Below are 15,474 nucleotides of genomic sequence, written 5' to 3'. Positions count from 1 at the left end.
CCAATATTAAATTTCATGTTAATTTTTCCTAAATACATTATTTATCAAACAATTATGACTAAAAGCTTAATTTGAGCATGAATCGTATAAAAAAATATAGTTATTTTTATTAATGGCATAAATTTTTGAAATTTTTTCTAACTGAAAAAAATAAAAATTTAGATTATTGATGTCCAAGTTGAACACTGATCACATATTAAATATAACGATATATTATTGTTCTCAGCAATTGGTAAAAAACCAGGTGACTCTTTACATCCTATAGAATGGGTATCTACACATTGCCTAATGAGATATCCCACTTCCTTTACATTAATACAATTATTCAATACAAAGTTACAAGATTGACAACTTACTTTATTTTCTTTCTCTATCAAATTAGATATCTGACATATAGGACAAATAACTTCATCAGTTTCTTGATCTGCAACCATGGCTAATAATTCAATTTCTTCTTGTGTCATTTTTTCATATTCTTGTAATATCCATTGTTCTATAAATGATATACAGATATTATTGTATGCCATATGCAAAATAAAAGAAAACTCTATTGATTCACCTTCTTCATTGAGTATTTCATTTTCAAGCTCAAGTGCTTCTTCTGGGTCAAGTGGTTCATTTACAATGGGAGAAAAGGGGTTTAAAGTTGGATCTAGATCTGTAGTTGCGAGATTTTTTAATTCTTTACGAACGATTTCAGTTAATGTATCTTGTACATTTTTCGAATTGATTTCCAAACCAAATCTACGTTTATTAAATAATTGTCCTCGTTTTTCTCGCATTCTTTGTCGGCACCTCTAAAATTAAGTTTTATTACATAGGCAAACAAATTTTGTTAGAATACGATATAATTAATAACACATTATATTGGATCATACGACTTTTATTAGTTTTAGTTTTACAAAATTATAAATTTGGAAATTTGAAAATGATACAAGACAGCTAACCTCTCTTAAGACTTCTTGCAATTTTGGAGAACTATGTTTCAGTTTATTTATACTATTCCTATTCCTTAATTTCATATCTATTGTTGGACTTAATTTCATTTTTTCCATGTCTTTTGCGCACTGTAATATTCGAAGAATTTTATGAAAACAAATAAGACAAAGCACTCAATGTAATCGAACACTTGATGCTTAAGAAATACGTGTTCCCTATTTCAACGTAGTGCGCAAACGCAAATCCCATTTAAATTTGAAGTTGAATCATTTTAGAATTCGATATGCTTGAAAGTGTTCAACAGAAAATATTGAATTAATGCAAGTATTATATTTACAAATAATTAAAGGAGACAATTTAAACGACAATGATTTATAATTTATTGTAATACCCAATGACAAAAGTAGAATACAGTTTTATCGGCCAGGCATCCTATTAGAAATTGAAGTCGTTTTCCGCTGACTGATTAAAAAAATCATGTGCCAACGGTATATGAAATAATTGTTACAATTAGAGCAAGGTCGCACAATATAAAACAATGATTCTCGATTAGTTATTACAACATGTCATTTAAGTTACGCTAAAAAAAATATAATTCTTATTACCAGTGACAATAATTCATTCATATAAGTAAAATATCCTCTTGCAGTCACTTATTACGCCTAAGAATAAATATATATATATGTATATCTTAAACATTTATGTTATCGTATACATACATATAAAGGGCATTTCGCGAATAACTTTACCAGTTAGTCTGACACGATTTATATTCCGTTTCTGAAAATAAATAACATTCTCAACATTCGTAAAACAATCTCTAAAATTTTGTTCATATTGAACTAACAATGCAAAAAACGATCGAGATCCACATATCTAGTATAAATATTTTCATAAGATCTCTGTTACAAATGTTCTTCTAACAATTTGTAGACGACTCAACAAAGTTACACAGATCTGAAACACCCTATATATACATATACACAGTTATATACATACATATGTATACATATACACGGCCACGCTGTTATAGATGTACAATTCTATACCTATATGGTATGTCCATATACACAACTATATTCGTGCCTCTTTACAATAATACAAACAGTCAATATCTCTGTTGGATATTAATCAATTTTCTTCACATTTCGGTGAAGCCAGCGCTAAATATTATACGTAGATTCTGTTTATTACAATGTCAAGACTAGATCAATGGCAGATGTTTGACCAGCTACTAGTATTATTGAAACAGTCAAGGAACAATGATGGCATAACAATGAGTTTAATTAATTATCCCTCTATTAATCTAACTCCTTCTATGGTATCAAACCATCCGTTCTAGGAAAATAAAGAAAAAAAAGAATGATTCGTCGTTTATCATGATACAAGATTCGACGAAAAATTGTATCACTTTCTGTCTGCATCTTACTTAAGACATCGCTGCTCGTACAGTTCAAGATCGATTCTTTGACTTTTCTTCTAACGCTAAGTAACTATCGTGCTAGTCAATTGTCACGGCATGTCAAGCGACGCGATAATTCGATTCGTTACCGATTAAAAAATTAAATATATTTCCCCGACTGAGACCGGACACAATAATTAATCACCTAATTACAAATATTTAAGCGCACAATCTTTGAGAACGTATTCGATAATAAACACCAACGTGCTTCGTCATCGAGCTATGTCATACGTGTCGAAGAAACTATCATACTTTTATTATCATTTGGACAGTACTTTCGCTGACGAAGTTCGCAGAGCAACTATTTAGTAAATCAATATTTGCGTATCCTAAACATTTCATCCATGAACATTTTACAGCGATATTTATTTATGTACACTTTGACATATTTACATATATCGCTGGCTAGAACGACATGGAACTACAGCAATTAAGAGGGAAGTGTCTTTGTACCAACGTTTATCGGAGAACATACTATCGTACTCTCGATACTTCTCGATAGACAACGTACAAAACGTGTGTTGTAATTCTTGTGTTTTCTCTTATTTTTCTGTTTTGTTTTTTTTATTTCGCATCAATTGCATTTTCTTCCCGTCTCTTCTTACAAATCGATATGAATAGTTGAAAATAACATAGCACCGAAGGAACTTGGGCACAACATTACGCGTATATAATTATATTTGATAACTCTTGGCAATGATTAGAGTTACTATAATAACAGGATGTTTACAGACTAATTACTCCTAACGATTAATGTCATGATTAATATCAGATTTACCTCGGCAATAACGAAGAAGATTCAGGTAACAATTTCAATCAATCTGATCTATCCCCTTTTATCTTTTTTTCTTTTCTTATATCTTACGAACTACGATTAGAGCAACGATACGGTTCAACTAGGTAAAATATGATTGTACATACACACAGTTCGCAGATGCATATCGGAAATTCGATCCGAATTCGTTCGTGAAACCGATTAAAATTAAACAATGATAAACGATACTAAGAAAGACAGCGCTTTTTTTCTAGGAGACCACTTTCCTGACGATCTACATTTAGGAACTAGATTCATATCTCGAACTACATTATCAAAAATTTTGATCGTGCTCGATCGCGCTTCGCAAAAGATGCTGTGTCAGTTTACCCGGAAAGATCGCTAGAAAAAAGCTCTGGTAATAAAACGGTAAAAAACAAATCAATCTTATCGTTTAAAATACTGGCTGATTCAGTAACAGTTAAAAGAGATGAAAGACAAAGTCCTCGTACGTTCAAACCATTTCTTCGTCATTAGAAAGATCCTTCAGATGGGGAAGCATATACAGCTTATCGCGTTTTATACAACATAGATTCGTCATACCGAATAGCGTTTTAAAATTTACAATAGGTATACAGAGAGGATATAAAAAGGCGGAGTAACAAAGTAGAATTATCTTCTTTAGATTGTTGAGCACGTGTCGGTCGAAATATACGAGGACTTCCTCTCCGAACTATCCTCGTACTTTAAGGGTATCTGTACAGCTAGTTCCGAGGCTCAAAGAACGACCGGCAGCGTGCGAATCGTCAAAGCTTCTCTGGTGCCGTAGATCTGATGGTGGATGCGGTATGCGACGAAATTGAAGGCCCAACGCTCGTTGATCGTTCCAGTGGGTAGATCGTTTTGCCCGGAGTAGGTTGAGATATTGCACGCTTTGCCAGCCTAAAAGAGCTACCGTTCGTTGTTCATTAGTAAACGATACATGAGAAAGTCCAATATATATTTATGGCAATAAATAACAATGCCTACTGTTTATTAACCTGGGCACTTATTTAATACATAGATCAAAACGATTGAGGAGACTTCTTAGAGAGGTATGGCAGTACCTTCGTTTCTCATTCAAAATTGCTTTGATCAGTGTAATTTCTTTGGCATATCTGAATGTCAGAAAGAGACAAGAACATCGTAGAATAGTCAGAAACGGGACAAGCGTTAAACGAGTTCGGTTTAGTATTAGTTGCGGGGTTCATGAGTCATGCCTGAAGAACAAATGCTATTATTTTTTACTGATAACAATGTTTAGATAAATCAAAAAATTGAATTATACATCGAATTTTTCAACGCTAATATTTTTGTTAATATTCTATGATATGTAACATCTCTACTAACATTTTTCTTACTGACTCTCAATGTATTCTCTCATCCTGCTATTTTCTTCTCTTATTAAACGTTACTATTTATTATAATTAGATATATGATTTCGCTACCGTCTAAAAGACTAAAACTAAGATATATAAGTATCGTGATGACGGGTCTCTTAAACCGTAGGATAGTTGTAAGAAACATACTGCATCGATTAATCAATATCGCCGATCGTGGAAGCAGATGAGGACATGGATTAGCAGCATAGTAGAGCTAGCGGTGTGTTTAGATTTCATACTGAAAGCGTGATATAAATGTAACAGTTCCATGAACAAGAAGCATTAGTGAGTGATCGAATGACGATGAGAACAGCTGTCCCGTCTGTAATGACAGCGATGCAGATAGTGGATTAATCGCTCATTCCTTAAATGAATAAATAAATATACATATCTTCCATTGTGGAGACATTTGAAAAGTTTGAAAAATTGGTGCACGCAGATTCAATTATTGAAAGTGATCAAAGATATTCCTAAATAAATGTTCCACAATGGTAGTTATTTTAATATAAGAATGGTAGAACAAATTATGAAATAAAAGGAGTCAGCTCGGTTTAATCTTCTAACTGAAGTGGATTAGCAGGATTAAAACCAACTGGCTCCGAGCACGTAAAAAGTGATTTTAATCGTTGCAGGTTCTGCATATCCGCTCCATTTGTAAGGGTTATATACACAGCTAAAAATGACAGTTGAATATATCGTGTCATAAAGCATATTTAAACAACATTTGTAAAACGCGTGATTCTCCATTCGATAATACACCGTATGTCCGTGAATTGTGGTATTTTTTAAAATGGCATTCACATATATAATCGTGCATCGTGTCAGAGCTTTTGTTCTATTACATATTCAATCGTGCTGTTCATCTTTTGTACAAGCAAGATTTCAGCCTGATCAACCAGCGAATGGAAACGCACGATACATCAGAAATTTGGCTTACAAAAATATAAATGCTACTAAATATAATTTATTAAAAGTAAATGGTAGAAATTATTTGTATAATTAGCTAAATTGAACAAAGAATTAAATTGCAAAAGAATTTTGCAAAAGCTAAGTATTACACAAGGTATCCGTGAAACAAAGGATTGCTTATAAATATAAGATACTTAATTTCTGCTGATAATTAAAATGAAATATAAATTTCTGAAAATTGCTTGATTAATTTTACAATTCGTGCGCCATTTGTGGTGGATCTAGCTTAATGTTCATTATAACACAGACATTCACCTAACAGATTTCAAGCGATAAGGGGCTCTAATTTACCTTGGTCGCTAAAGTGAGATCAGACCATTTTCAGGAAGTAACGAAAAAACTTTTAATTCTGTGTACATCTAGACACTCATAGTTGATTAACCACAAATTCTGGACATGTGTATGGCTGATAGATAAAACATTAAGTTTGAGCGTAGAATGGTGGCGGCTCTTGCCGAGAGCACGATATTGACTACGCCGCGTAACATATCTTCATAACAGGTACCTGTAATTAAGAAACTGATAAGCTTTAAACACCGTTTAAACCTTTTAACTAGTAGCTAAAAGAAAAATGTTGTAGATATATTAAAAGTTATTAGAATAGGTTGTGCATCACTCCAACATTAGGAAACGAATTTTTGTTGCTCCAATTGGTATCAAGTACCCTTAACATTGATTTAAAATTGGAATAAAATTTATCAAAAGATAATCTTTCCATTTATGAATCCAACATTCAATACACGGAGGACAAGTAAAAATGAGAAATGAGAAATATTAACGAGTAAGTCCTGTGCACGTGTATACTAAAAGTCTAACTACGATAAAATAATTAATATGGACTAGGAAAGTAACTTTTATGCTGAAATTGAATTGAGAGCGAATGACGTAGAGATAAATATTTCCTGTTGCTTTTATACGCAAACATACGATATAGACAAATGAATTCCTAATATTATTAAGGATATCGTTCCTCGTCTATGGTTTATCGTAGTCTATATCGTTTGTTAAATATTTTGCAAATTACACCGTATTGAGACTATTTAGATTATTCAATTTATGTACCTTGTTTTCGTAGTTATGATTGTTTTACAGAGAAATCTCTCGATATAAATTGGGGTTTTAGTAAACATTGATGAGTGCGATTCGAATACGATGATCGCACGCGTCATTGATCGCCTCTGAAACAACTACCTTTGCTTAAAATTTCATACTGATCACAGTATGTAGAGCTATAAAAATACAGCATTATCTATGTACAGACAATAGAATTCTTATTATTCTCCGAAATGCCTTACGCCCATTCTGCATATCTTCTTTCTAAGGGACAACATTTATTGCATATGCACATTTCCACCATTCTGCAGCAACCAAAACATCTGAACGTCGAGGATAGCAAGGATTGAAAGAATTATTACCTTAAAAATTTCCACATCATGGCGAGGTGTAAGCAAACACAGTATCCACATCAAATTATTTTGATCACAGAATAGATAGCTCACCTTCTTCGCCGTAGAGAAGCGTTTTGTCCGGGTAAACCGAACTGACCTCTTGGGATCACCATACGTGCATTACCCTGAGCTGGTCTCGAGCCTCCGCGCGCCTGTAGCATACTTAAATGAGCAGCATAGCCATCATGAAGGATTGTTGCCAAAGGGTGGTGCTTCTTTGGCACTTTTCCAATAATGAAAATTTGATTTGGCTTAAGATTAATCGTAGTGTAAACACTAATATCTTTACTACTGCCATATGCATGATGAATTATTACACCGTGTTCCTAAACATAAAAGCCATTGTTTGAACATCATTGTAAACAAGAATTAAAACGAGCATTGCATATTTTCAAGCAATTATTCACCTCTACAAGTTTATTTAAGTACGCAGCTTTATGAGCAAGTGGATCTGTCGAGAGACCGTCCGCAAAAGACACAAGGCCATGGGGAAAATTGTGTTGAGACAGCCAGGAAACAACTTTCTGCTGTTGCATATCAGGTCTTGCGGTAATATAAATGATTAAGTATCCCAATTCTTGCCAGTGCCTGATTAGAATCATAATCAAAATAATCATGGATTCTGGAATTATATATTCAGAGGGAAATTTTTATACGACTTAAATGATACCTGACAATGTCGACAGCTCCAGCTCTAACTTTTGGATCCTTTCCGCTTACAGACATACTCGCTGTAAATGATCCATCTATACTAAATACCACGCACTCTGTTTTCGGTGGAATCACAGCCAAGAAAAAGTCTACTGATGTATGATCACCTCTGACAATCGGAAACTAAGTTTTAGATATATTTGGACCATTTTATTTTAATTATAGAAGAATAATATTACCTCACAATCATCTTGATTGGATAAAGTCCATATCCCAATGCTTTATCATCGGGTATTTTGTATGTTATTCTACCATTCTTATCAGTTATTTCAGTTGATAAGTAAGTCCATTCTCCTGCTGGAGCATCTTTCATAATATGAATATCCACTTTTTCACCTGTGAAAATTGCATATATTCATAAAAAATACTATAAGAAAAAGATATACATATGCACATGATATATTTAACATACCCGTTAAAGCGATAACGTCAATTGGACTATACATAAATCTAGCAATCAGCACTTGCGGTGCTCCTTCTCTAACAATTACGTCATTTGCTCTATGATTGGCAGCGACATTCTAAAATAGAAAATTAAAAGTCAAATATTTATATTAATAGTTTCTTCGTTATTCCAACTTACTTTAAGCTTAACGGAAGTACGTTTCTTATTCCACTTTTCTCTAGGTTGACCTGGACGGAAACAACTTAAATCTTTCTCCTCATTTGTGAGTAATGGCGAGTCAAATCTGCCTAATTGTCGTAGGATAAATGCGATAACGTCAGAAGATTCCCAATAGCTAGCGTGAAAAAGGTGAGGTAAAGCGTTTGTGGGGAAATTTGCTAAACCTTCTGGACAATAGAGAGCATAATCTAATCTCTTATTACCCCACCATTTTTGCGTCACTGTAACATAGTATTCAAAGTACATATAATAAGTAAATATTCTTTACATTGCCAATTTTATCTTTTACTTACAATTAGATACTATTTGTAAAGGAACATTTTCAACCATACCGGACATTGTACTTTGAATCGATATATCGGATAGTCTCCTCACGTGAGACATTGACATATTTGGAATGTTTAATCCATCCGTAAATAATTGTGGATTTGTCTGGAGAGCTTCCACTGAAAATATTTAATACATTATTACAAAACATGTAAGTTGTATAAAATTTAATGTCGGATAAGTAATACATACATAAATGATAAGGCTGACCATTTCCTAGTGGATACTTTAGATATCGAGCCACATTCACAGGAGGAAGTAGAGAGAACCTTGCGGAAATAAGTGGTTCTAATCTAGCAGCTACAGGATCAGTAGGATGAAATAAATTATACACCTGATTCACCAATGGTCTTCTTATATTACTACTTTTATCTGAAGAGATTTTTCTATATGCCAATACTAGAGCAAGTGGACTACCAAACATGAAAAGTTCTCCTACTTCGAAATCCAATTTACAATGAGAAATATCACTAAAAAAAAGAATACGTTAGTTTTTCAATGCGATCTTATATCTTCATTAAATCTGTGCGAATATAAATTCAGTTACAATGCATCACCTTATACTAGAAGATTTCCTTCTAGGAGAAGGTGCAGTCAGATGCTTGCCATCTTCCGCGTTCATACTATTTTCAATGCCCTGATTATCCAAAATATTGTTTTCGCTATTATGTCTAGAATGAGTTGATTTACACAGTGCGTCATATGTTAAAATTGCTCCTACAGAGTCTCCGATAAAACAAATCTGTCCCATGAAACCACGACCTTCCTCGCTTTTGATAAAATCATGATAAACTTGATTAGCTCCAGCTATAACTCGAGAGACGGCATCCTGATATTCAGGAGTGGAACTAGCAAGTAGAGGTATTGCACCAATTGGAATAGTATCATGTGTTACTTGAGGGGTGTCCGTAGAAGAAGGTGACACATCGAAACTATACGGACTTAAACTGAAATAAAATAAATCAAATTTAAATTTATAAAAAACAGATGAAATATAACACCTTTCATCAAATTATATGATTTTTACCTCGATAAAATACCAAGTCCTTCAGTGCAAATAGATGGGCAGGAAACAAACTTAATGGCAACATGACCAACCATACTAGGATAGTGTTGTCTCATAACTGATTCGAAGGCCCCTTTAAATGTTGTTATGTCCGATTTTTTAGCCGTTAAATCAACATTTGCGTCTAAAACATATTTTTTTTAATGAAAATACACTCATTAGATAATAATAGATTAAAACAATTATTTATGGACTTACCTAATACACTGCCAGCATGCATTACAATAAGAAGGACAGTAGTCTTGCACGGTTGATGCGTTGGCGAATGTTGAGGTGAAGCTGGACATGATGCATCTATGCTGGCTGAAGCAGAGATTTGTAACCTTTTACTGCTACGTTCACTAGCCATTCGTTGCAGATACGAAGGTGAAAATATCGTGTCGTCTACGAATACAAATTGAAAAAATTTTAATAATAATTAAGAAAAATATAAACATTTGGATTGCTAATGACTATTTACCTTCTTTGTTTGCCATAGTGGGTGAAGTGAACGTATTGTCCTCCTCTTCTGCTAGAAGATCCAAAGAACTCCATTTAGCTAATGAAGAGTTATCTTCAAAGTCCTCTGTATAATCAGAAATTTTAACATTGCTTATGCATCGTGCCTTTTTTAGCATCCGTGACTCGTATTAAGGCGGGAATAGAATAATACAAATTAGGGAATTTTCCTTTTTTGGATTAGGCGTTACACAAGGAAGAAAATGATAAAGATATATTAGAAATATAAAGTCAATAGTATTTACTTTATTTAATACAATTATTTCACATTGATATTTGTTATTAATATTTTTTAAATATTTCAGAAAAAAGCAGTTGTTTTGTGATCTACATAGCCATGCTGTTTCATGCTATTATAAACTGTTTCTTCAGAACTTCCATGCTTGCTGTTATGTATGAACATCTGTATGTAATGTAACCAATCAAATTTTTTTGTAAGTGTAAATTTCTATAAGCCATAAGTTCGTCTTGTTTCGATCAAGAAAGGCATGAATGCAATTACGCAATGTTTCTAAATTTATGTAGAGGATACTAACACTAGCATCAATGTTGGTCTTTTATCCTTTGACTATGTTTCCGACAAACATATTAAAATATATATATATATAATTCTAATAATTTGTCATTATCTACATGTCCTACCTTCGCATATAATAGGTATAACGAACCCAGCTGCAGTGTTGAATGCGACATAAAAAACAGAGAGGGCACACATATAAAAAAAAAGAAAATATCATCACCAATCATCATGCTGTATTTTCTACTTTACAAAATGCGAACTTCTACCAGACACTATTTGTGTTCACCTTTAACATATTTCTTACTTGTTTATTCAGATTTAATCTATTTTTGACGAAAGAAAACATACACAGTGTCTAAGAAATTCGCCGAAGCGTTTGCTTTATAACTTACAAATAGTTACATTAGCCAACTGTTAGTATTACGCATATAAATTTTAAAAAAATTATTTACATGCTGCGCGAAAAGAAATCAATGTTTTACCTTGACAATCAAAGAATTCATCCTCACTACCAGATTCAGATTCTCTCACGATACTTTCCATACGCCAATTCGCTATCTGCATGTCGAAACTTTTGTTCGAACACGGTGAACTCATCGCTGCCCTGTTCTTCTTCCATCCTTTCTTTGTATCTGCTTTCTCTTCCGTGGGGGCACTTCTGAAATAAATTCAAACAAATTAAACAAACTGCAACTAGAGCAGAGAGTTTCACTCTCATAAATAAATCGGTTCCTGATTTTACTTCTATTTTTATTCTACCTAAGCTCGGGTACTTCAGTCGGCGAGTCCTCGGGGCTCACTTCACCTTCCGAACTAACAGCTGTATTTGTCATCGGTATATCGGTCGATTTTCTAACACTTGGAGGACTTTGGAGATCTTCATTTTTCTCAATACTTCCGAGCGTTGCAGCCAATGTCATGGCAACGTCCGATTCTTGAGGAGTCATACTTGCATTAGAAATAGCCTTCTCTTGGTTATCATTATCTATGGGTTCTTCACCGCTTTCTGCATTAGCCATCCTCTTTTGCAATGCCAGCTGTGTTTGGCGCTCAATTTCCCGGATGTCTTCCATGGTCAAACCATTCCACTCATCTTGCCAAGCCCAGGCTTGCCTATGTGCTCTTACCATAGTTTTCCGCAAGGCTAAATTCGTTACAGATTACAATTCGGTAGGATTAGATAGATCGTACATTAAGGAATGAGAAGTAAACAAATGTCTTTCACGTGTAGTACTGACCTACATCGTGTATAAACTTTTCTAATTTTGTTTGCACACCCCAATAACGGAACTCGACGCGGCATAACTTATACGCACACATTAACGACTTCCCAGATGGCGTCGGTTGTTGCTTTCCCTGAACAATGAAATACATATATCGAATATATTAGTATCAACAAGTGAGAGATATTCAAACAGAGCAGATGAAGGAAGATAGATTTATACTTTTACGTCACTCCAATACTCCTCCAGCCATGAATCCACGAGAGGTCCTCGGCTAGTTTTTTGGGAAACATACAATTTGGGATCCTCCTCCTTTACATAATCACCCGTATATTGATCTTTCACGATATCAATTAAGTCTGGAATTCAATTATGTAACTAATAATACCGACGGAACTTAATGTCGTGTACAATCCGAATAAGAAAATGCTAAGCCGTGAGAAACTCGAACGTCAGAAAAGTAGATACACACCTACAATTCTATTTCTTAAGTCGCTACCACTGAGCTTGAAGACATTTTCTTGGTAACCATTGTCAGGAAAATAGTACGTTTCTATTTCGATAGAAAACTTTTCAACAAAAGGACAAGTGTAACGGGTTTTGGTATAGGGATAAGCGTTCCATGCTTCTTCCTTGGCAATCAACGCAGATCTGGGCAGCAAACTTTTGAACCATTCTGGAAGATGACTGCCCACGTGATAAATCTTGTGGGTATACTGTCCATTTCCACCTGGACCATTACTATAAGGCTCGTTTACTATAATTTCTACTCCGCTGCCTGCTCCTTGACTTTCTTCTCGGGATTTTTTCTACGAGATATACATCGAAAAAACAAATGAATAAGTTCTTAATTACACTTGTTTTCTATAGATCTGACTAGGCGATGCGAAATAATTACCGCTATCATATAAAGCTGAGCAATTCTATATTCCTCCACGGTGAGAGGCAGCGGTATTCGATACTCTTTTATTAACATTTTGCCGCTAATGCTTATCTTCTATCCAATTTCGCAAAAGACACAGATCGTTTGAAGGCTGTTGCTTCCTCCTTATCGTTCAACTTCATGGTATCATTGGTATAAACCTTAAAACAAAGAGCAAAGGAAACGTTAAACTCCATCGAACTCTATTTTAACGTCGTTCTATTTTCCCTCGGATAACGTAAAAAGAGATCCATTATAATCAAGATTTCCCTTGAGAGTGTCGATCAATATTTCTCGATACGCTTTCTCACAAATCCCATCAACTTTTATCAGTGTAATGATTAAAGTCGATTCATATGACATTTTATCTATCGTTTAGATTTATTGAATAGATCGAACAGATGATTAGAAAATACCCAACACGTAGAAACGCGCGAGTTTATTTGTGTGGTTAGTACGTAAAAAATAGAGACCTTCGCAAACATTGACTGAGGATACGTTTCAGCCTATAATTGAAGCACGTCAAATGCCGAGTAGTTGTGTTTGCACGCCACTTTTCCACGCAAATCTGCGCCAGGTCAGGCAGTATTTAGTGAAGATTAATAATAATCAATAAGTGTTGCAAGTATTATCGGTACTGACCAATTGTATTTCTTCCGAATGGTACCACATTTCTGTCAGAAAAATTACACAGGACTGGTAGTATATTTATGTTTTATTCGATACTGATTTTTGTGAAACAAAAATATAGTAGATGTTAAGTAGTGATCTATAACGAAAAAGTAATTGCTTTTATTCTTTATCTATCTATTTAAGTATAATTCTTTATATAATATAGACACGAATCATTTACCCTACATCTCGCACGTAATCGTGAACGACTTATGAATCATATATTTGGAATGTATGTTTAAAGAAACGCAGCCTCGGATACTTTACGACTGCGGTAGAACAATAAACGAAATGCGTAATTCGCTTATTTATACCCACCTGTACTACGTTAATCAAATATATCCTATATTACAGCTTTAGCGGGAAAAAGTGATTAATACGATTCTTAAAAAATCATATCGATGAAAAAGCTTATTCATCGAAGTCTATATTTCATACAATCCATAATTATATATATACATTTAAACAACACGAATCATAGATTAAGTGTTACAAATCTAAAATGAAATTTCTTACTTAAAAGAAGCGTAATTTACAGCGAGAGTCTCTAGAGTTGCAAGCAATCGAATAGAGTGCCAATAATAGAATTATAAATACGTACTTATTTCTAATTTTATATCTAACATAGAAAAGTTACTTCCTTTAATCTTTCATCTGAACTATTTTATTCAAGCAGTACCTGTGCGCCATTTGAAAATAATTTCATTCTCAATAGTTCGCTGCAGTGCCCGCAAACTTGCGATCGCGATTGGACCGTAACCTGTCAGTTGCGACCAATCGCTTTTAACAGGCTCAGCTGACAGATCCCTAACGGTTGACAGCAGTCGTGTCTTCTACATCGCGAGGTAACACACTTGAAGAAACACGTAAACACATATTCGATGCTGCATCGACGTACTTACAGACAAAGGGTTTCCTTAACCTTGAACATCGTGGAAATAGGGCAAATTCATAAGTGAAACGAGACGATGTCACTCGACCTGCTTCTTATTGGTGCACGATACTTTTCGCGCCACACCTTCCGTACGAAGAGATAAATCGCTCAACGAAAAACCGGCTACCAACAAAATCGATATACTTATTAATAATCGTGTTTCAGGTGATACTATTCGGTATCATTAATCTTCTCTGGTAGACCGCTTCCACCTTATTTTATGAAATATATATATCTATTTATGAATTTATTTTTATCCGGACAGAACACTGTCACAGTTCAAATTCCAAGCGGATCTCGCCTTAAAGGCTCAAGGGGCATGATACACGCGTGCGAAAGAGCACTTGTTTCCTCTGACAGGTAAGAATAAAAACTCCACGAATATTGAATAAGATAAATGAGCATGAAACAATTATATATTCGTTTCAGCAAAATCGTTAAGTACATACACTGGAAAAAGCAAGGCAATCGAGGATTTATAGAACGATCATGGAAGATAACTGCAAGTCAGAAATGTTACGATGTTACGTGGGCAACGCGCGGCCACTGACTGACAGTGAGCAGGTCGCTCCGATTGGCGGGCCTATTGGCACGCGCGTCTTCTCGAACCCGCGAAATCGAGCTGGACCAATCGGAGCGCCCCCTACAGCCTTCACGACCCGGTGATCCGGACGCAGTGCTGTAAAATAAAGGCGCACCCCAAGTGTTTCTCTATGGCCCATTGAAAAGTCTTCAAATTACTTAAGTAACTTGTACTTTGATATTGTATTTATAAAACAAATATATAACTAAGCTAGTAATTAATAATAGTGATTTAAAAAGCAATAAAAATGTCTTTACACTTACATAGAGAATGGAAACAAATGGAACTAAATCAAAATACTTTTCCCAAGATTAAGGATAAGCAGAAGATAATATGACTCAAATGGTACGTTACAAATGGTATTTTGTCCCTTGATAATGCCTGATTTGAAATGCAAATT

The 15,474-nt window shown here is 34.4% G+C and overlaps 2 protein-coding genes and 1 long non-coding RNA gene across 19 annotated transcripts in view; 1 reads left to right on the top strand and 2 right to left on the bottom strand.

Annotated features, from left to right (window-relative positions):
• Positions 1 to 158: 158 nt before the first annotated feature.
• Positions 159 to 1,142, bottom strand: LOC108555540 (RPA-interacting protein alpha). Its single transcript, XM_017911238.1, has 3 exons — positions 948 to 1,142; positions 560 to 797; positions 159 to 493 (listed from the first exon to the last, which is right to left on the bottom strand). The coding sequence occupies exons 1-3, from the start codon at positions 1,053 to 1,055 to the stop codon at positions 159 to 161; spliced, it is 681 nt and encodes a 226-aa protein (XP_017766727.1). The 5' UTR covers positions 1,056 to 1,142.
• Positions 1,143 to 1,937: 795 nt separating this feature from the next.
• rdgB (retinal degeneration B) overlaps positions 1,938 to 15,474 on the bottom strand; it is a 24,649-nt gene continuing 11,112 nt past the window's right edge. For 4 of the 17 annotated variants that reach the window (XM_017911332.1, XM_017911315.1, XM_017911350.1 and 1 more), the window contains exons 2-21: positions 12,862 to 13,046; positions 12,436 to 12,772; positions 12,186 to 12,322; positions 11,979 to 12,096; positions 11,500 to 11,884; positions 11,223 to 11,398; positions 10,863 to 10,892; positions 10,183 to 10,233; positions 9,921 to 10,106; positions 9,684 to 9,846; positions 9,214 to 9,603; positions 8,849 to 9,126; positions 8,623 to 8,775; positions 8,288 to 8,550; positions 8,117 to 8,225; positions 7,884 to 8,040; positions 7,664 to 7,813; positions 7,401 to 7,581; positions 7,045 to 7,319; positions 1,938 to 4,106 (exon numbers count right to left, since the gene is read on the bottom strand). In XM_017911332.1, the coding sequence (XP_017766821.1) occupies positions 3,962 to 4,106; positions 7,045 to 7,319; positions 7,401 to 7,581; positions 7,664 to 7,813; positions 7,884 to 8,040; positions 8,117 to 8,225; positions 8,288 to 8,550; positions 8,623 to 8,775; positions 8,849 to 9,126; positions 9,214 to 9,603; positions 9,684 to 9,846; positions 9,921 to 10,106; positions 10,183 to 10,233; positions 10,863 to 10,892; positions 11,223 to 11,398; positions 11,500 to 11,884; positions 11,979 to 12,096; positions 12,186 to 12,322; positions 12,436 to 12,772; positions 12,862 to 12,939 (3,762 nt within the window). In that variant the 5' untranslated portion in view covers positions 12,940 to 13,046 and the 3' untranslated portion in view covers positions 1,938 to 3,961. Of the gene's footprint in view, positions 4,107 to 5,877; positions 6,051 to 6,607; positions 6,961 to 7,044; positions 7,320 to 7,400; positions 7,582 to 7,663; positions 7,814 to 7,883; positions 8,041 to 8,116; positions 8,226 to 8,287; positions 8,551 to 8,622; positions 8,776 to 8,848; positions 9,127 to 9,213; positions 9,604 to 9,683; positions 9,847 to 9,920; positions 10,107 to 10,182; positions 10,234 to 10,862; positions 10,893 to 11,222; positions 11,399 to 11,499; positions 11,885 to 11,978; positions 12,097 to 12,185; positions 12,323 to 12,435; positions 12,773 to 12,861; positions 13,047 to 13,358; positions 13,454 to 13,527; positions 13,655 to 14,236; positions 14,312 to 14,459; positions 14,535 to 14,940; positions 15,280 to 15,474 lie in introns of those variants that run through there. The other 13 variants (XM_017911289.1, XM_017911306.1, XR_001890779.1 and 10 more) reach the window with 13 other exon arrangements.
• The window catches only part of LOC108555707 (uncharacterized), a 2,042-nt gene continuing 1,726 nt past the window's right edge, over positions 15,159 to 15,474 (top strand). Inside the window, exons 1-2 of the long non-coding RNA XR_001890781.1 lie at positions 15,159 to 15,236; positions 15,385 to 15,419. This is a non-coding gene — a long non-coding RNA (uncharacterized LOC108555707). The remainder of the gene's footprint in view (positions 15,237 to 15,384; positions 15,420 to 15,474) is intronic.

Source organism: Eufriesea mexicana, unplaced genomic scaffold, assembly GCF_001483705.2.
Source record: "Eufriesea mexicana isolate 0111107269 unplaced genomic scaffold, ASM148370v2 scaffold474474834, whole genome shotgun sequence".
In the NCBI taxonomy this organism is placed as follows: domain Eukaryota; kingdom Metazoa; phylum Arthropoda; class Insecta; order Hymenoptera; family Apidae; genus Eufriesea; species Eufriesea mexicana.
Note: the sequence above shows the minus strand (reverse complement) of the source record. Positions and strands in the feature narration are given on the sequence as shown.

Excerpts from the sequence above, each read along its gene's own strand:
- LOC108555540 (XM_017911238.1), bottom strand. The coding sequence starts at position 1,055 with ATGGAAAAAATGAAATTAAGTCCAACAATAGATATGAAATTAAGGAAT. Across the intron at positions 798-947 it reads TGCAAGAAGTCTTAAGAGAG|AGGTGCCGACAAAGAATGCG; the intron begins GTTAGCTGTCTT and ends ACTTAATTTTAG. Across the intron at positions 494-559 it reads TGAAATACTCAATGAAGAAG|AACAATGGATATTACAAGAA; the intron begins GTGAATCAATAG and ends TATCATTTATAG.